At 38.7% G+C, this 20440-nt stretch overlaps 2 protein-coding genes across 4 annotated transcripts; both read left to right on the top strand.

Moving 5' to 3' along the window:
• LOC117430712 (transmembrane protein 185A) lies at window positions 1-13043 on the top strand. Of its 2 annotated transcripts, none has more exons than XM_059000778.1 (7): window positions 1-203; window positions 5454-5630; window positions 6253-6460; window positions 9045-9128; window positions 9404-9580; window positions 9694-9817; window positions 10307-13043. In XM_059000778.1, the coding sequence occupies exons 2-7, from the start codon at window positions 5572-5574 to the stop codon at window positions 10549-10551; spliced, it is 897 nt and encodes a 298-aa protein (XP_058856761.1). In that variant the 5' UTR covers window positions 1-203; window positions 5454-5571; the 3' UTR covers window positions 10552-13043. The 2 variants fall into 2 exon arrangements, with proteins under 2 accessions (XP_058856761.1, XP_033906973.1); XM_034051082.3 differs by having other exon boundaries at window positions 1-373.
• Window positions 13044-16268: 3225 nt separating this feature from the next.
• Window positions 16269-18540, top strand: LOC117430713 (protein EOLA1-like). Of its 2 annotated transcripts, none has more exons than XM_034051085.3 (3): window positions 16269-16425; window positions 16734-17074; window positions 17251-18540. In XM_034051085.3, the coding sequence occupies exons 2-3, from the start codon at window positions 16822-16824 to the stop codon at window positions 17472-17474; spliced, it is 477 nt and encodes a 158-aa protein (XP_033906976.1). In that variant the 5' UTR covers window positions 16269-16425; window positions 16734-16821; the 3' UTR covers window positions 17475-18540. The 2 variants fall into 2 exon arrangements, with proteins under 2 accessions (XP_033906976.1, XP_033906975.1); XM_034051084.3 differs by having other exon boundaries at window positions 16269-16430.
• The last annotated feature ends 1900 nt before the right edge of the window (window positions 18541-20440 follow it).

Below are 20440 nucleotides of genomic sequence, written 5' to 3'. Positions count from 1 at the left end.
AGCACGGGGTTGATTTGGGTGTTTATGGCAGATGCATAAGTGTTTGTTTTTACTTGTGTTTACATTAAAATTCGTTTGCTGTTCCGTCTGTAAACCATTCCCCCACCTCATTGGATGCGTTGAGAACTGCGTCCCGACGAACCATAGAATCGTGTGCTGAGGAGTGTTTCCGACAGAGAAGATTGAGCAGAGAGCACAACGCGGTAGGCGGCCAGTAGGAGGTGAACTGTTGGGGAGCTGTGGTACTGGGGACTATAGCGGAAAGGAAGTGCTTTCAGAAGTTTGTAACGTAATAATTGTATTTATAAAATATGAGATAGAAATATTATTCAATCATGAATCTGAGGGGGCTATTCCAGGACTTCAACCCAAGGTGAATCAAATTAAAAACGATTTATTGTCTGGTTTCGTCTGTAGTAATGAAGGCCCAGTATGTATTCGTCAGTTCAGCTAAGCAAGTTACTTAATTTAAGTGTCACGGGCATTTTATTTATGTATGCCATATATTTTGCGTATTTGTTAAAGAATTGTCTCTGTGTGTGTTTTTAATGTTTTGCTTGAAAGCTTAGATAGAGTGGTGTGGGGCTGTGTGCCGTAAGCCTCGGACTAAAATTGAAGTGGATCCCAAAGAATGTGTTAGGAATGTGGGTAGCGAATCAGTGTTGTTGCGGGTGGGTTAAGCATATTTTCATATTACAATCTTCCACTTGCTATCTAGCATCAGTATGCAAATATTATAAATAAATTATAAGTGCAATTATTTACTAATACGAAACAGTTTACAGATATGGTGTATTAAATTAGATATAGTTGTAATATGTTTTAATGTCGTTGTTTTGTTATGAATGTCACAGGAAAGTACAGTTAACTTTACTTATTTAGACTATTTATAAACATTTGGTTCGGGCCACAGAATGAATTGGTGTATTTACTGTTTGTGCTGCGTGATCCGTTGCAGGGAATTGCACGAACAAACGCAGTGCAACAGTACACAGACCCTGCAATGTTATCCTTCGGGTGCCATCACAGACCGATAAAACAACCTTTCGAGGTATGACACAGGCCCGGTTTTTGGGATGGAACCGCATAACAGTCTCGCGTTTTGATTGGTCCATCACACGAGTGGAAACGCTTCTGTGGTGGTGTACTTTTTTCTTTCAAGTAGCATATATCTATAATCGTTTTTGCGATATATTTTAATATAAAATGTATACACTATTGCAGTTTTGTTAGAGGATATATTAGTTTATCTCTTATGTAATCTGCTTACGATTGTAAGTCGCCCTGGATAAGGGCGTCTGCTAAGAAATAAATAATAATAATAATAATAATAATAATAATAATAATCATAGTTTTACATATAGACTGCCCCTGTGTTTATTTACGTCGCAAATTCTGGGCCGCTTTGCTTTTCAGATAACGTCCCAAATTCTGGGCCGCTTTGGTTTTCAGAAAACGTCCCAAATTCTGGGCCGCTTTGCATTTTCGAATTCAGCCCAGTTTTGGGGACTCAGCTGACAGCCGAGTTTCTAAGTCATCCATGCAGTTTACCATAAACTGGATCGTGAATTCATTTGAGAGTAACCCTTAGTACATGAATCAAAGTTAATGTATTTTTTACTCTGCCCAGAATTTTTTTTTTTTTTTTTTTTTTTTTTTTTTTTTTTAATGAAAAAACAGAAATAAAATGTAAATTAAAAAAAACAAAAACGTATTTCTTATTACATGAAGAAACTACATTGCACTGAAATAGATACATGAAAATTAATTTAAGCAGTCGTTTTCCTTTATTAAAGGCTAATATTAAAACACATTTTTGGGAAGGAACATGGTATTCCGAAAAAAGGACATCTCATTTTCTTATGTAACGTCCATCAATATATTGTAGTGTTTCAGGTTCTTTTTGAACAAAAAATGAGACTGCAACTGTGAGTAGATGAAGGCCGTTTATTTTGACAATAATTAAATAATCACAAAATAAAATCATAAAGTGAGGGAAAGGAGACTGGGAGTCGACAGTGAAAATAAATGATTGTAGTAATTTTTCTTTTACCCTACCCTTCCCAGTCTTTTCCCCGCCCCTCTTTTGCGCAAAACCTGAACTCCATTTCCCCTCCACACACGTGTACCACCATGCAACCCTGGCACGCACACACCACCATGCAACCCCTGCACGCATACACCCACTATGCAACCCCTGCACGCACACACCACCATAAGACCCCTGAACACACACACCACCATGCAACCCCTACATGTATACACCCACCATGCCACCCCTGCACGCACACACCACCATGCAACCCCTACATGCACACACCAATATGCAACCCCTGCACGCACACACCACCATGCAACCCCTGCACGCACACACCACCATGCAACCCCTGCACGCACACACCACCATGCAACCCCTGCACGCACACACCACCATGCAACCCCTGCACGCACACACCACCATGCAACCCCTGCACGCACACACCACCATGCAACCCCTGCACGCACACACCACCATGCAACCCCTGCACGCACACACCACCATGCAACCCCTACACGCACACACCAATATGCAATCCCTGCATGCACACCACCATGCAACCCCTGCACGCATACACCCACCGTAGCAATTCTTTGCAAAATATATTTTCGGGTATTCAGCCCCATTCATGTCTATGGCAGTGTTAAAAAAACACATTTTCAGTCATATCTCTCGAACCAGAGCACCTACATCCACCGTTCGAAGGGTTCTAGACCAGCCTGAATGTAATATGCCCAGTTTCGTAGCAATTCTGTGCAGAAAATATTTTCAGGGCGTTCAGCCGCATTCATGTCTATGGCAGGGTTGAAAAACACATTTCAGGCATATCTCTTGATCCCGAGCACGTAGAACCACCATTCAAAGTGATATAGACTCAGGGTAGCACCCCAAACCATCCCCTAAAACTGTGTGGTGGTTCACCCAAAAACTCATGTCATGATGAAAAAATTCACTTTGCCAAGCCGTCCTGGCATCTAAACCGGGTTGAACTTCCTAGGGTCATGTCTGGGGGCCCTCTTTCACAGAGAACCATTTGTTTTCAAATGCTACATTTTCAACAAATTTACACATTTTCAGCATGATGGCATGTCAAGGTTGCATTTCCAATAGCTTTTGAGCTCCAGGTTGGCAAAAAAAGTCTCGGGGGACCCCCGGAACCCTGTGCAAATTTGAGGAACGCAACCACTTAGCAACTTGCAAATTGGTACTGCAATTTAAAGGCCTGTAGTGTCAGACTGGTAGTCCCTAACTGATTCAAGTGTTTTATGAATGATTCCTGCAAACACTGATTTATAAGATAAAAGAGAGATTGACAAACATTTTGCTTTATATGCAGAAATGGGCAACTACAAGAGGGTGTCAAACAAGCTGTGAATGTCCTAGGAGGCTACAGAGTACCTCTGGGTATGAATCCAGATGCTCGCAGTACCTGTTCTTAGATGTCCGAAACCACTGTATCGCTGTATACCCTATAAATATCACTTTTTATTGTGTATTTGAGAAACACAACCAATTACAAACTCCATTTGAATTGTTGTGCTATCAGAATATCAGTGTATAACTTTGCTGGGTATTGCAGTGTATGCTGGGTATCAAAAGGCCTTCACTTTTACAAAAGGCTGTCAAAATTTAAAAAAGGCAGTCAGAGTTACAAAAAATAGGTGTGCTCCTAACCCAATACTTGTCGTTTTAATTCTGTGCATCCAGAATTAAGCCTACTGTTTGTTGTTCTGACCTAAACCAGCAGTTTGTCACCCGAATTTATTAAATAAATGGGGGGGGGGGGGGGGGGGTCATCAGATTATTCTCCTTTTTATTGTAACTGAGGTACCATTCAGTTGAGTGAAAATTGTAAAGGGGTACTCGAGCTGAAACCTCCAGATTGAAGGGGTACAGTTTCAAAAAAAGGTTGAAAACCCCTGACCTACAGTATAAACTATCAGGAATAGATAAGGGAAATGTTGACTAATGCAATACAATAGGATTTATTTGAAGTTGTTGAAGGGCACTGGTCTTTTAAACCCAGAAGTTCTGATAAACCCCATCAGAGCGGCCCAGAATTTGGGAGGTTATCTGCAAACCAAATCAGCCCAGAATTTGGGACGTTATCTAAAAACCAAAGCGGCCCAGAATTTGGGACGTTATCTCCAAACCAAATCGGCCCAGAATTTGGGACATTATCTGAAAAGCAAAGCGGCCCAGAATTTGCGACGTAAATGAAAACAGGGGCAGTCTATATGTAAAACTGTGATTACATTAGAGGTAAACTAATGTATCCTCTAACAAAACTGCAATAGTGTATACATTTTATATTAAAATATATCGCAAAAACGATTATAGATATATGCTACTTGAAAGAAAAAAGTACACCACCACAGAAAGTCAATTCTTACATTCGTGCATAACATGATAATTTATATAAAGTAATCACCCATAGTTTGTTATATCAGTACAGCGTAACACCACATTATATTTTAATGGAAAGGCTGTGGAAAGCAGATCACTCTCTCACTCTCTCTCTGATCACAATGTTAAATACCTGCAAGCTTTTCCACTCGTGTGACGACATATTCATGTGACAGACATGGACCAATCAAAACGCGAGACTGTTATGCGGTTCCATCCCAAAAACCGGGCCTGTGTCATACCTCAACCTTTCTGTGTTGTTTTGAGAATTCAAAGACTGACCTGTTCATATTGACTGTCATGTTGGAGGTAAATTCCTGTTTGTTTTTTTAATTCTGTTTCCATTTCAAAATCAATTTCCAATTCCAATTTTTTCGAAAGGATTGGAATTTATATTTTAGAGACATAATTATGATTGTTCAATTGCTTTTATCTTGAAGCCTATTGGATTGTCTAATAGTGACTAATTGCAAATGTGATCAGTATGTGTTGGAATTGATTAAAGGGAATGGGAATTGTAATTGAAAAACAGGAATTGACCCGCACTGTGGTGGCGGTGTTTTTTACACTATTGGTTTATCACCCCCTAAAGTACAGAACGGACGCTATTTAGCTTAGTCATTTATTTATTATCTGTACCATAACAAAAATGCTTTGGCTGTCCTTTCTTTGATTTAAAGTTAAGGATAAATCAGTAATACCCTTTGAATAAAAATATAAACAGCTGTAAATGTTTTTAAACACTTATAATACAATTACTATATTGAAGTTTGAATTCTACAGCTGCTATCAGCATGCATTTTATTCTGATAGCTAGGTTTGGATTATTGATTAATTCTTTAGATTATATGAGAACAACATATTTTTAAATGACAGATGTTGGGGAAACAGTGTGTTAAATTCTCTGGACTGCGAATTTGTAAATCCTTACTCCCATCCTTGATATATTTATGGTGTTTTTATTATTTTATGTATATTAATTGTATTGAATGGGTGTGTTTTGTTTCAGTAAATTCCTCATCTATGCCTCCCTGCTCCTGTTCTCAGTCCTCCTCTCACTGCGCTTGGATGGCATTATCCATTGGAGTTACTGGGCAGTCTTTGCCCCCATCTGGCTGTGGAAGCTGATGGTGGTTATTGGAGCCTCGGTGGGGACTGGTGTGTGGGCTCGCAACCCTCAGTACAGGTAAGGAGATGCTACTGTAACTAGAGGTCATACAGGTGCTTCAAAGCCATCAAACCCAGTTCTGGAAAACTACTGTATTTAGTTTTTCTCTTTTAATAGGACATGATTTATTTATTTGTTTGTCATGCAGATTAATCATAGATTTGTTCTGTCAGCTGGTTAGTGTTGTGTAGTTTTACACTAACATATGTCCTGGGTTTCAGGGTGGCAGTACAGCCAAAGAAATGACTGAAGCCACGAAAACATTTGTGTTAATTTCCTAATACAGTCTGTGTTGCTTTATCGGGACGCCCAGATAACTTCCAACTACACCCTTCTACCTGAAAAAGATCATGGAAATGAAAAAGATTGAAAAAGATCATGGAAATGATCATGGGAGAATCAATAGCACCTGATTTTAATGGTTGAAAAATCATGTCATTGTCATTTGATGACATAGCACCCAACAGGTAGCCCCAATTTACAGTGATAATCCTGGTAATTTCAGATAACTCAATAAATACTTATTTTTTTAAAAAGGAGGACTAGGTGAGTTTCCAACTCTGCACAAGACTTTTTCACAATTGTTTTAGATCATTACTTTTTATTTATCTTTGATTTCTTTTCTTCTGTCTTCACCCAGGGCTGAAGGTGAAACGTGTGTGGAGTTCAAGGCCATGCTGATCGCAGTAGGGATTCACCTGCTGCTTCTCATGTTTGAAGTCCTGGTGTGTGACAGGATTGAGCGAGGAAACCATTTTTGGCTCCTGGTTTTCATGCCCCTGTTCTTCGTATCGCCAGTGTCTGTGGCTGCCTGTGTCTGGGGGTTCAGACACGACCGCTCCCTGGAGGTTAGTACAGTATTGAGGTCATGAAACATTTTTGATTTCTGATGTAGATTAAACTGTATGTATTTTCTTCCTATTTGGTTCATATACAGTGGTTTGCAGAAGTATTCACCCCCTACCAATAATGTCACATTTTGTTGAATTACAAATAATTGTTGAAGCCTTGTATCTCCCAGGTAGTGACTGAATATTTGCAGGGTTAAGTAAACTGCAAGCTGAATGTGTAGTGATGTTGAGAGGGGTACACAGCTGTATTCTGTGATTCTTTCAGGCAAAATACATTAGTGGTGTCCAGTAAAAATTCACAGTATAAATCCACGTGCAACTGTGATAGAAACCTAACATTTTTTGAACCACATATATCCGCGTATGTCATGTGTACAAACCACAGAAATGCCAATTCCCTTCCATTTTGCACCCTCTTGTTGATAGTATCAGAGTCTGTCTGAGAATCTTTCTTTTTTTTGGTTTTTAACCAAACAATACAAAGAAGAGTAAAATAAATATAGGCCTATAGAATGTAAAGTAGGACAGTGGCTTGATGTAATATGCAGACAAGCGATTTTCAAAACTCAACTAAACTCTTTGAATTTAGAACATGGACAAACTGTAAAACTCTTGTATTAAATAGTTTACAGTACACTGTCATTTAATCTCTTAGCATGAATGGCTAAGGGGTTTGGACTGTGCTCGGGTTTCGCTGTCGCTCGTCACTCTCGTAATTTGCGAATGTTTTTTGAAAGTGACAACAAAAAAAAATGTGGAATCGTCACTAGTGACGATCGTTTCTGTTTGTACTATAAAAAAAAATCCCTTTTGTTAATGTCACACACAACGTCTTGCATTGAGAAAACACCACTGGAATCGGAATAAAGGAAATTATTATGTAATACAGTTCACGTGCAGCATGGTTTTGCTAAGTAGCATTTTCAAAACCATATCATTATGTGCAGTATTAAAATAATGGCAGTATTAAGGACAACGGCATTTAAATACTACTACTATTAAACTGTATCTGTTGGTAATGTGGTTTCTTCTAGCAGTTTTCAAACTGGGGTACACGTACCCCTGGGGGTACTCGAGTAAAATTCTGAAATGGCAGACAACGCATTTTATTCTATTGCAAACTTTTGTCATGTAATCAACGTTTAATCTCCAACACCAGACTGATGTGCTGTGATAGAGCGTTCAGTGCACACATGGCTAATTTACATATTAAATATGTACATTTTAAATAAGCCCTGTTGTTTAAATGTAATATAAACAGTTGGGCGGTTACTGCAGTCTGTCTGGGATACAAAAAAAGACATTTTAAAAAACTAAACGCCTAGTCTTTAACTCGTTTTATTTCCTGTGTGCGTTCATGCCTGCAAGTCGATATTTATTTGTTTCAATGACCCGATTAAAGTTTATTGTAACTTAAGTATTATTGGTTCATTTCAAAATACAGAATGTATGGCCAGTCAGAAACCGCAGTATTGTCATGCGGTCTAGTTTGACATGCCGTTACGTCTGGTGTGAGAGTAGTAAGAGTTTTTAGCTTTCAATTCAGTGAAAAAATGTGGATTGTTTGCTCAATACTAGTACATTACTAGCAAAGGGCGATCAAGACGAAATACGATCAAAGATTAAAAACGCCAAAAATGTCTTGCGACTGAAGCTCTCTCCAATTTCCCTGCCATCATCAGTGATTTGTATGGTAACAAGCAGGGACATCCATTACACTGATACTAGGTAAGCGTTTTATTATTATTTTTTCATTAGCATCAGTACTGTACGTTTTAGTCACCAATAATTTAAAAATGCCAGTAATATGTTTTCGTATTGAGGTCAGCTGTAGAGATGCGTGGATAGTGAACTTTTCTTTGCCTTCTTTTCTATAACTTTATCATCAATATAAATAAGATTGTGGTAAACATGCGCGCGAAAAACAAAACTGTTAGCCAATACTGTAAAATGTCGCAGAAGAAAATCCATTCGTTTTTTCAGCAAGAGTGAAATAGAACAAACAGAACAACAAGTTGTAGAAGATGAAGACTTGGATTCGGAACACCAGAAAAAAAGAACAAAAAAACTCACAAGCGTCAGATAAAAGAAAAAGAAAACAAGCAGCAAAGTTTCAGCCTTATTGCAAAACTCTGTTTCCATGGGTTGTATATAATATTCTAACACTGTTTTTTTTCTTTTTATTGTAAAAAGACATACATGGTATAAGTAATTCATAATGCATTCTGTGTCTGTGTAGCTTTTCAGGGCAAATAAATCTGGTTCTTGAGTTTTAATGTTCTAAAACTTTACAGCTGTAAATTACCAATTTATTTAAACTGTAGAGCATTATTAAAAATAAATTTAATTCAATAATTGTTTTGGTCAATACAGTGCTTTAAGGTATAAAATAAAAACAGGACTCATAACACCCTTGAAAACTTGAGCTGTGCACCAGTAGTGACTACTGAATATCTGGAGTGACTAATGTTTTTAGAAAGTGTTAGTCACTAGTGACTACAAAAATCTAGAACCCAGGGGAAACCCTGACTGTGCTGAACCAGTTTGTTTAACTACACCCTGACTGTTTTTCTTTCTTCAGCTGGAAATCCTGTGCTCTGTAAATATCCTTCAGTTCATATTTATTGCCCTGCGACTGGACAAGATCATCAACTGGCCCTGGCTGGTAAGAGATACTCTGAAACTGTTGATTGCAAATATTACAAGGATTAGTAGTTTTCTGGTTATTACGTTTTTGAGTAAGTAAGCCGCCTTTGTTAATTTCTGTTCAGATATTTGGTTGACTTCAGACTGTTTGTTTTGTGACTGCATTTGGTTTGAATTGATTTGAATGAAGATGTTTCTCCAAACTGACTTGCTCTTCAGACATGTAATTCTGTGTTTTCTTCCATTAAGAGCCCTGTCTGCAAGTAACTATATTGTCTCTCTATCAATTTCTAGGTTGTCTGCGTCCCTCTCTGGATTCTGATGTCATTCCTTTGCCTGGTTGTTCTGTATTACATTGTTTGGTCTGTACTGTTCCTGCGCTCAATGGATGTGATTGCCGAGCAGAGAAGAACTCATATAACCATGGCAATAAGCTGGATGACTATTGTTGTGCCATTGCTAACATTCGAGGTATAGTCCCTTTAAAAAATAATAATGAAACCCAAGGCAAACTTGAAAAAAAAAAACTGATGATTTGAGTTGTTTTGGGGAGTATCAGTAACTTTCTTTCTTTTTTATTGTAGATTCTATTGGTTCATAAATTGGACGGCCACAACAAGTTCCCTTATGTCCCAGTTTTTATTCCTTTGTGGCTGTCTCTCATAACTCTGATGGCAACAACGTTTGGTCAGAAGGGGGGAAATCACTGTAAGTATCGTGGGAAAGAAGCCTAGTGGCTTTAGTATCCTCAAGAGTATTTTTTATAAATGATGTAGCTTTAATAACCCAACCCAAACTAACTAGAACCTCCCTCTCCCTCCTCAACGTAGTGAAGTGTGAAATGTCTAAATTGAGATCGTTCATTCGTTGGCGTTTGGTTAGCCTGCACTGTGTACTGCTGTACTTGTTTAAGTATATTCAAATATACTTTTACACTTGTTTGAAAAATGGTTCAGAAGTACACTGTAGAGGACAGATATTACAGGCAGACAAACACAGTGGAATGAGCCGTGTAAAAGGGAAATTTTCAGTTTATCAAATCACTGTTTATTATTAACTTTCATATTAAAAATATTTGTCAAGGTCTGGAATAACAGCCCCTGTAGAATGCATCATTGTAAATGTATTTGGTTCTAATGGGGGCATAACTTAACCGCTCCTGTTTTAATAATAAACTTCCAATGACCTTGTCCTCAGGGTGGTTTGGTATCCGCAAGGACTTCTGCCAGTTCCTGCTGGAACTCTTCCCTTTCCTCCGGGAGTATGGAAACATCTCCTACGACCTTCATCACGAAGACACTGAGGAGTCTGAGGACACTCCTACACCAGAGGCCCCCAAAATCGCACCCATGTTCCGCAAAAAGACTGGAGTGGTCATCACCCAGAGTCCAGGCAAATACTTTGTACCACCTGCCAAGCTTTGCATTGACATGCCCGACTAATGACTGCTTCAGTCAGACGATCAGAGAAATGAAGTGAGAGTTACCTGCGCTTGGAACTGTAATCAAAGAGGTTTTCTGTGTTTTTGGAATTGCTCTTCACTAGAACTTGGGAGCTGTTGGCTAAACAAAGACACTTCGTTCTCTTCAAAGGAGGGATTGTGGATTATTATTTTTTTTTAATATTTATTTTTACATTTATTTTGTTCTGTCAGGTACTCATCCAATGCGTAATAGATAACGAAAACCTTTTTCTTTACTTGTCTTTGTGTGACAAGTATAAGGGTATTAGCTTTGTGGTCCAGGATTAAAACCATACCCAAAAGTGAAATTGGTGTTTGGGAAGGAAAGGTTGATTTGGAACCAGTAGAACTGTGGGAAGACTTAATGAAAGACTGTCAGTAAGTGAAGCAGTTTGATGTAAGATTCAAAACTCATTCCTGTAGTTTCTACCTGTAACTGTTTAAAACCAGACATATTTTTCCTGTGGTCTTTACTAAAACGACTGAACTTTAGTACCTTGAAAATCCAGTGCAGTTTTGCATGTGTGTCCTCCTGATGATGGGGCCTTTCGTTTTAAAAAATCAATTCTTAGATTCTCTGTAATCCAATTGCTGAGAAAGTTACCTGTTTTACAGGGTTTACAGAAAATCCTAATTTGTTAAACAAAAGCAAGAGGAGTTGAGTTACTGGTAGAATACATGTTAAACCTTTGTGACAGTCTAGCCTGTTGTCTTTTGAAGATCCCTGCCTATAAATGAATAACTACAGAATAACAGACCCCAATCTTTCAAATTGCCTGTAACTCGAATATGAACGATGGGACGTATACTGTAAGCCCAAATTATTAAACATCATACCATTTTGGAAACTGACTAATTTTAGTTGAAAGAAACTGAATTCAAAGGTTTTTGGGCAGCAACTACTGTCTTGTTTGTGTGATAAATCTAGAGTTTCAGTCAGGCACTTTAAATTTGAACAAGAAATGCATTACATGAATCCCTGTACAGTTTCATAACGCACTGAACCCACAAAAAATGATTAAAATGAATAGACCAGGGATGCACCATACATAATCCATCTAAAGTGAAACTTGTGAGTCTGTAATTGCGATCATAATACAATGCATAGTAGAATTAGTGCACATATCGTTTGATTTGGTGGAGCTGGGACTCTAAACATTGTGGATTGTGTAGTATTGAAATTGGACGGAGACCAATATGCATTAATAAAAAACAAGAGAAAAGGTAGGACTCGGCAGAGGCTTTGTTTTACTAACTTTTGACTGAAGCAGCCATTAGTCTGGCATATCTTGTTTTACTAATTTCAGATGGTGTAATGAATCTCTAATTAAAAACATATGAGGTCTAGGTTGAAGAATAGTCCATGCTGCGTGTGTTTCTCTGTTGCTGTAAAAAGGTCTCTTGGCATAACCATATAACCCTTAGTGTGTGCTTTGAATGGACTTGTTGCTGTGATATTTAAGAGCTTTTCAGACTGCAGTAGTTATTTTTGATAGGCACGTTGCTTTTGAACAGATCACAATTGAGAACAATCTGGTGGGGAGATTAGAAGCAGAGTGCATGTACAAAACTACAATGTTTTATTTTAATACCCTGTTCATTTTTTAATAGAAAAGGCACTTTTCTTCATTATGCTTTTTGCCTTTTATTTAAGTTATATTTATACAATGGTTTTATTTTACTATGTTTGTTTCTGTCTTTCATCAACTCGCCAAACAGCTGTACAGTCTTCTGCTTCTGCATATAGGCTTGAGTAAGAACCTACACAGAATCAATTCCCATAACACATAGAGGCTAAAAACTTAATACCTGGGTACCATCTACCCTGTTTAATATGTAATTATGTATTTATTAAGAATTAGATTAGAGTATCGGTAGAATTTTGCAATCACGAATTAAAAACAATTGAGGGTGTGTGTCTTTAAAGGGGCCAGCGCTAAAATGTAATTACTAGTGCGATGCTTTTGTGGACCAGCAATGTTAATTGATACTAAACCTTTAGAATCGGGAGAATTTATATTGTAAAACAATTCTATATTATGTAAAAATAGTGTCGACCAAAAAAATATTATTTTTGTACTTCAGAAAAACAGTGTTAGCAGGATGGCAGTGCAGGAAAAATAATACAGTTAATCAAATTTGTGATCAGAATATGAACATTTGGTCATTATTTGCCCTGTGAGTGTGTGTGTGAGATAGATATAGATAGAGAGAGAGGTGTTTCTGTGTAGGTCAAAATATGCTGTTTTTTTTTTTTGTTGTTTTTTTAAAAGCTTTATGTATTTAACATTTTGTGATTGATGTACAGAAGGAGCTCTCTCAGCAGGTCTGAGAGGATTGCAATGAGCGAGTACCACTGCTGATGTTTAGTGGACCAATTTATTTAGTCATTTTCCATTTTGGAAATTAGTTTATTATGTACTGTTAGTATATAGCTGTGTTCTAAAAAAATAAAACGTGTTGTAATATTGATAGTTAAAATTGTGTCTTTTAATGTAGATTGCAAAGCACAACCAAAAAAAAAAACAGTACTGTACTTCATAATACATAGACAAGCACATGCATCTTCCATGGTCATTTCTCAGTTCAGTGATTCTAATTTCAATAACAGGAAACTACTGCACAAACATGCCCAAAAAATATGCCCATGTGAAAGGATATTCTCAGTACAAAACCTTTCGAAAGCTACAACAAAGGGTAACCATGGAGACATTTCCTATTCATTACCGGCAATCTCAACTTACCAACGCCACTTTCCTACATAAATACAGTCTAATGTAACAGCAGAAATGACAACGTGCTCCAAAATGTTTGTCCTTCATTCCTCTCAGCTTGTGCAATGTAAATGCTTAATAAAAGCTTTTTTCATTTTACTGTTTTGTAGTACACTGAAGAAGTCTTCTTGATATAGTTTCACACTGCTGGTTTCACAGACCATTAGCACTAGTCTTGGACTACCTTACCTAAATTAACATGAGGTACAGTAGTCTCTGTGTATAGGAACACTTCGCCTAAGGGAACACCCTTGTGGTGAAACTGATTTTTCCCATTGTAAATGCACCGGCTAAAAGAACAGGAACTTTGCTTAAAAGAACATCTTTTTTGGCACAGATAGCAATTTGTTCACAACTGATTGTCACAAAGACGGCCAGAGTGGGTTGCGTCAGACCAGAAAGGAATTCAAACACAGAGACGGTGGTTGTGATGAGCTGAGTGCAATGGCTGCACTCAGCGTTTAATAACAAATAAAAGGTTTTAAACAGTACACAAAACAGGACACGGCACTTGCGCCAAAATAAACAGACATACAAAACGACTAAACACTAAACAGACGGTGCAGGACAGACGAACAAACACGGTGAGTACAAACAAAACACTTATTATATTTCACTTTTACGATTTTACTCCTTCTCTCTCACCCGTTCTCCACTCTCTGAACACCTAACCCTGAGTGCAAGAAATGTGCGTCTATATATACTATTGTGCTGGGATTCAATTACTAATTAATTATTCACTTGAATCCCAGCACGTGAATTAATTCTGTGCAACCCCGTGCTCACATATTACATTTAACCAGCACGTGAAGTGATTTGTGCTCTCCTCGTGCCTAAATACAAATCTACACTTTTTAAATACACGTGAAACACAGACCCGTTTATATCCCGTGTACCAATGACTATACACCAACATTAACACACGCACGCAACACACAACACACAAATGCACACAGGGGCGGGGCGCATTGCCACACTGATACAGTACTGTTTTGTAACCTGATAACTCGTCATCAGACTTAATCTTCAGATGTGACTTGTCATGGCGAGAGTGTCTTGAGGCACACTGGTTTATTCAATCTTCCCAGAACCGCTGTCATATCATTGGCTTGTACTGTGATTTCCACAAACGCGCCGCTATTTCTTTTGCTACAAAAAACAGGAAATTGTTGGAGCCTGAAAAAAACCTGACTAAGACATAAGTCGCCGCATAATTTGTTGTTTTCCATTATGTGAAGTTGCTTCACCATTCTGTGAAATAATTTTGTTCATGTCTTGAACATTGCTCCTGTACAGACATTCATAATTAATCTAGAGCTGCTGCTGTATTTTTTTGCTTGCTCAACCCAGGGTTGGAACCCAGGTATGTGGTTTCACACTACACAGAATTGATACCTGGGTAGCCAGAAACCGGGTTGGGACCCGGGTAGGAGTGCCAGTGTGAAAGGGGCTTAAGGCAGCACTATCCAGAAAGTTTGTCTATCGTACTTAACCTAGTTTCTTATAGTTTTAGCTTTTACTTTTGCAGTTTACTGTGCAACTCTGCAAGGGATGTTTTACAAAATATATTAGTTACTCAAGTTATAAAATCAGATATTCAACACAAGCTCACTGTATAAATATTTGACCATACACACCATATATAACATGAACAGTGAGTCCCACAGAAATATCCGGTCCCAGGAAGCTTTTTTAAGTCTCTCTCTCTCTCTCTCTCTCTGGGAGCCAGGCCATTGCATGTGTCCATCCATTTTTTTTTTGCTCCCCTTAACAACACAGCATTTGTTATTGCCATCATTATCAATAACACCGTGTAACAAATTTTTTTTTTTTTTGGTTCCTGGGTAGTAAGTGTTATTTCCTAATTGCTTATGCCTCAAAAGTATAGAAAATGGCTATTATTCCCCACAAACTTTGCTTTTGTGACCAGGACAGTGATATTTTGAAATGTACCTATTTCCAATGAGAAAACGGGCGAATTTGTGTCTTTTCGTTCACATAAAGTCAGAAAAAAACAACATATGAATCCAAATTAACATGTATTTATACTAAAGTAATACAAAAATGACTACAAAAGATTTAGAAGTGAGTAGTTTTTCGAGATTTACGATTATACTGTAAATCACTTTCACGAATCAGCTCCCAAATGTAGTCTCCCATCATGTTCTCGTTATACTTTCCTTCATTGACGAAGCTCACTAGTAAGGAGAAAGTGGCTTGGAACAGCTTTGTCGCAGTGGTTCCGGGCTTCCTGGGCAATCACAAGGCCGAAAACTATGTGGAGCTGGTTGAGACTCTGGTGAAGAACTACGGCACAATGGGCTGTAGGATGTCCCTCAAAGTCCATATCCTTGATGCTCATCTTGATAAATTCAAGGAGAACATGGGAGCGTACTCGGAGGAGCAAGGCAAGCGCTTCCACCAGGATATACTGGACTTTGAACGCCGCTACCAAGGACAGTGTAACGAGAACATGATGGGAGACTACATTTGGGGGCTGATTCGTGAAAGTGCTTTACAGTATAATCGTAAATCTCGAAAAACTACTCACTTCTAAATCTTTTGTAGTCATTTTTGTATTACTTTAGTATAAATACATGTTAATTTGGATTCATATGTTGTTTTTTTCTGACTTTATGTGAACAAAAAGACACAAATTCACCCGTTTTCTCATTGGAAATAGGTAAATTTCAAAATAGCACTGTCCTGGTCACAAAAGCAAAGTTTGTGGGGAATAATAGCCATTTTCTATACTTTTGAGGCATAAGCAATTAGGAAATAACACTTCCTGCCCAGTAACAAAAATTGTGTTACATAGTGTAATCACAGCGAAATTTTATTTAAAGTGCACACCAGAGGGCGTAACATGAAAAAAATAGGATTTCTATATTTGAACATACGACTCTTGCAAACTAGTGGAATCTTTGTTTTTGCCAGTATCACGTGGCATTCTGTAACCAAATAACCTTTCTAGACAGATCAGAGCGTTCCGAACCAAAGAAGATATTCCATATACCTTTCTTTGAACTGCTGGTTGCTGTGGATGCAGAGAAGCTTTCTGTAAACGACACTGCGCCAATGTAAGGTACAACACGTAGTTTTTTTTTTGTTTTGTTTTAAAAAAAAATTCACATTTTGTGTTATATTACACGTATTAATGATTGCATGTAAATAATGATAGTACTAAAAGACTGTCCTTTCCAAATATTTTGATCTGACGCGTAATATCGCAGTATTAAATGTACGCAAATAAACTAAGAATTATGTGATTATTATTAGTATTATTATTATTTGTAGTGACAATGCAATGGTATTTTGTAATACCGTTGCATTTTACAGTCGGATGTAGTGATTGATTTGGCAACGTTGTTTTCTCTTTTCTTTGCAGAAAGGCGCCTTTAACCACCAAAAAAATATAAAAATGCACCAGTGAAAACCGATACAGCATAAAAGCGAGCTGAGCGCTGTACGGTACAATGCAGGTAGGCTGTCTATCATTCAGACAGCCTTATGCAGGGTTACTTCTGAATGGTATCAAAACAATCGAGACACGCTGGAGACCCCTGCTGTCTGAACATAGGAACTGCACTCTGGCGATTCACATCGCACAGCAGGACTGGGAAGACGCGGTGTGGAGAGAAATGCTCACAGACAGACTTGCGATGACAACCGAACAAGTCCAGCAACTGGTGGATCAAGGAGATAGGTTTGGCAGAGGAGTTATTGCAGGTAAAGCCTTGCTGTAGGAGAGTGCAGTACAGTATAATGTTTGCAGCAAACAGCAGAGTGAATGGATTGCAGTTGAAAGGGAGCTGCATTGACTTGTTAAACTCCACTAATGCAGTTCAGCTACGTTGTAGATTTTTCTAACTGTCCGTTAACAGTCCTTTTGCTGTTGTCTACAGGCCTGGTTGACATTGGTGAGACCTGGCAGTGTCCTGAAGAGCTGTCTGCTGAAGAGATGAGGGACCTGGAAACCAAAGCCCTCCTGAACGGCCTGGAGGAGAAGTACCTGACTTTGGTCTCCAATCCCAGGTGGTTGAGGGAGCCGCTGTACTCCAGGGGGCGCAAGGACGTGTGGACAATCGAAATTCCCGAGCGCCTGATTCCATCGCCCTGCTCAGTGTGACTCCTGCCTTAAGACAAGCGCTGTCTCCTGGAATGGGCATTGATGGAGCGCCTTTCATTCATCCAGGGAGTGCTTTAGAAACTCGCGACAGCGCTCAGCAGCCCCCATCGTTTTCAAGAACGTCTGTTTAAACTGTCATGTGCATTGTAAATGAAAAGAATACTGTTGATTTTAAATAGTGCTTGCCCATGCGTATTAAACAGAAGATTTCCTGCCATCTGAAGCCACAGTGCCGATGCTCCAATGATGTTGTCTTGAGGGTGGCTGCGGATTCCAGAATGCAGGACTCCAGTCTCTGTCATGTGCAAAGTACAGTGGTATTCAGGATACTAGAAATGGTGACACTTATATAAGCAGCCCTGTGAGGGGTTCTTGTGTAAATGTGCAATACTGACTCCACCACTAACCAAGAGTAGTCTCTGATTTTGACTGTTTTTACCTGTATATGGATCGGAGATGCATCATAGTTTAAAATGAATGGCATATTAATTTTATAAGTGGTATGATGAAACTGTATAATGTTCTTGGGGCAGGGGAGTCATTATTATTATTATTTTATATTTTTCCCAAAAACTTGTAATAAGCTCCAGGAACTAAAATCAATGGATTTTAAAAAGATCTGCTTTGAAAATGTTTTGGGGACTTGCAGCTAATAAATGAATGATCTGCTGTGCTTGTTTAAAGAACCACACTAATTGAAATAATAACAGATACATCTTAAAAAACAACAGCTTCATATGAGGTATTCAGCTTGTCACATGCTTTGTCTGTCTGGTCTCTCAGTTGCTCGAAGTAGCCTTTACAAAACAACAAGAAATCATCGTCTCTAAATGGCTAACAGGCATAACCAAAATATGTCAGAGTCTTTGTGATCTCCTGACAAGCTATTTCACAGTAAGACATTCAGATAATGAATGAATTGCTCACTTTGTCTAGCCTTGGATGGTTAAAGATGTTTTCATATTTCTGTACAGGTAAATTACAAACTGCTTGTATAGATGATGTAAATGTTGTGCACGTTTATTAAAAAAAATACTAATAAAAAGCAATACAAAAAAGAGTGAAACTGGCGTTTGTGGAATAATAGTAGTTTTTATTGAAGTCCTGACTATTCAAATAATATTCTATGGTATTACAATACTCCAGTGGCTCTTGTTGGGCCTCTAGGTTCCTGGGGGCCCCCCTGGTAGAAGGGGGCCCGCTGGGAGAGGGGCAGTTGCAATTGGTGCAGTGGTGGTGTGGCAGTGCCCGGTGGTGGTGCAACGATCCAGACATGGAGAACGCAGAGGCAGCCGCCATCATGGGCATGGAGAACCAGGGGTTGCAAAAGGGCAGCCAGCTGGCTAGGTGGGCCTGCATGGTGGCCAAGTCGGGGTACATGGAGGAGAAGCCCGGGAAACCCATCATCGTCACCCCTGGAGGTTGAAAGGGGGGCGCAGAATTATATGCAGAGGCAGAAACAGAAGTGGATGCAGAGCCAGGCTTGGAGGCATGGTTACTGGTGCACGCAGAGAAGAAATGTGTCGGAATGTTTCCAGTCATTTCCGGATCCCCAGCAGTGTTTCCTTGGGGCCTTGCTGTGTCTCCTTGTGCTACATTGCTGGTGTCTGCATTGTCGTCAGCCCCAGCCTGTGAGCCTTGATCTTGTGAAAACGTTTCTCCTGTAGAAGGTGCCTCTTGCTGGAGGCTTCGAGCAGTACAAGCTTGTTTATTGTGAGTGGTGCTGTAGGGAAACACACCTTTAATCCTGACTTTTCTCTTCACATTCCCCAGCAGATGGGGATGATCTCTTTGGAAGTCAGCGTTGTAGTAAAACTGAAAGAAAACAATGAAAAAAGAATTGTATGGTGTTTGGTGATAAAAGGGGCTCCAAACCTCACAATGACAGTATTATAAATATTTCATTTCTTGACGTTTTTTTTTCTTTTTAATCTTTTAAGCACATATCCTTTAAATCCCTTATGAGATGGAATTGTAGAAATAGTCTTTTTCATTCCAAGTAAGTTCTCAGGACAAATGCATTGATCATTTGTGATTCAAGGTGTTAATTCTATGTATGTATAATCAGTAAGACAGCACTGTACTTTTAGCAGGGAGTGAAGTGACTTCGATAGCATTCCACCTACATAACGCATAACTATAAATAAATATAAAAACATTTGGATATCAGTATATTTAATTGATCTATAAGGTGGCATTTCTAAATATGGCTGATGCTTAAACCATTAAACAAGGCCTGTCTGGTTGTTTGCATATTTTTAAAGACAGAAATATATGAGAGACAAATGCAATGGTGTGATAAACTTAATCTTTGTAGAAAGCAAGGCTTTTTAAAAGAAAGTTTCATCAAAAGAGTGCTGAGATATGTTGTTATGGGGTGATTTATCTCCTTCAAGCAATAATTTAATGATATCATTTGGATTATGGTTCAATCTGAAATAATACATTCAGAGTATTTGCTCCAGAATTTATTAACTCCTATTTTTTTTAAAAGAAAAACATCTGTTAATAAAAAAAAATAGAACCAAGTAACTATGTATTATAACCTCTTGTGACCCGGAGTACACTGGTTATTAGCGTTTCAAAACAGGTGAGCTTTGATTTATTTGGGTCTCAAGTATCAATAGTTCAAAGGGGAATGCAGTCCAATGAACAGAAGGCTTTGGGGTCTCAAAGGACGGTCTCAAGTGGTTTCAGTTTCATTAGAGTAGAAGGTGTTTTCTTTCAAGAAACAGGAGTTATTAAATAGTAATTACACAGATTGGAAACATGGCTGTGCTGTATGTTCAGATACCTGTGGGGGCTCTTCCTTCCCTGTGGCAGTCTTGTGAAAGCCTTGTCGGATTTTGGTGAAGCCGTGCAGACTGAGCTGACGAATGAATCTTTTCATGCTGTCCGTCTCAAACGCCCTGAAGGGACCGCTTGCTTCCTGGATCTCCTTCTTGAACAAGCTCTCGTCGATCATC

This window comes from Acipenser ruthenus, chromosome 26, assembly GCF_902713425.1.
Source record: "Acipenser ruthenus chromosome 26, fAciRut3.2 maternal haplotype, whole genome shotgun sequence".
NCBI classification, from domain to species: Eukaryota; Metazoa; Chordata; class Actinopteri; order Acipenseriformes; family Acipenseridae; genus Acipenser; species Acipenser ruthenus.
This window is presented reverse-complemented; position numbering and strand designations above follow the sequence as displayed.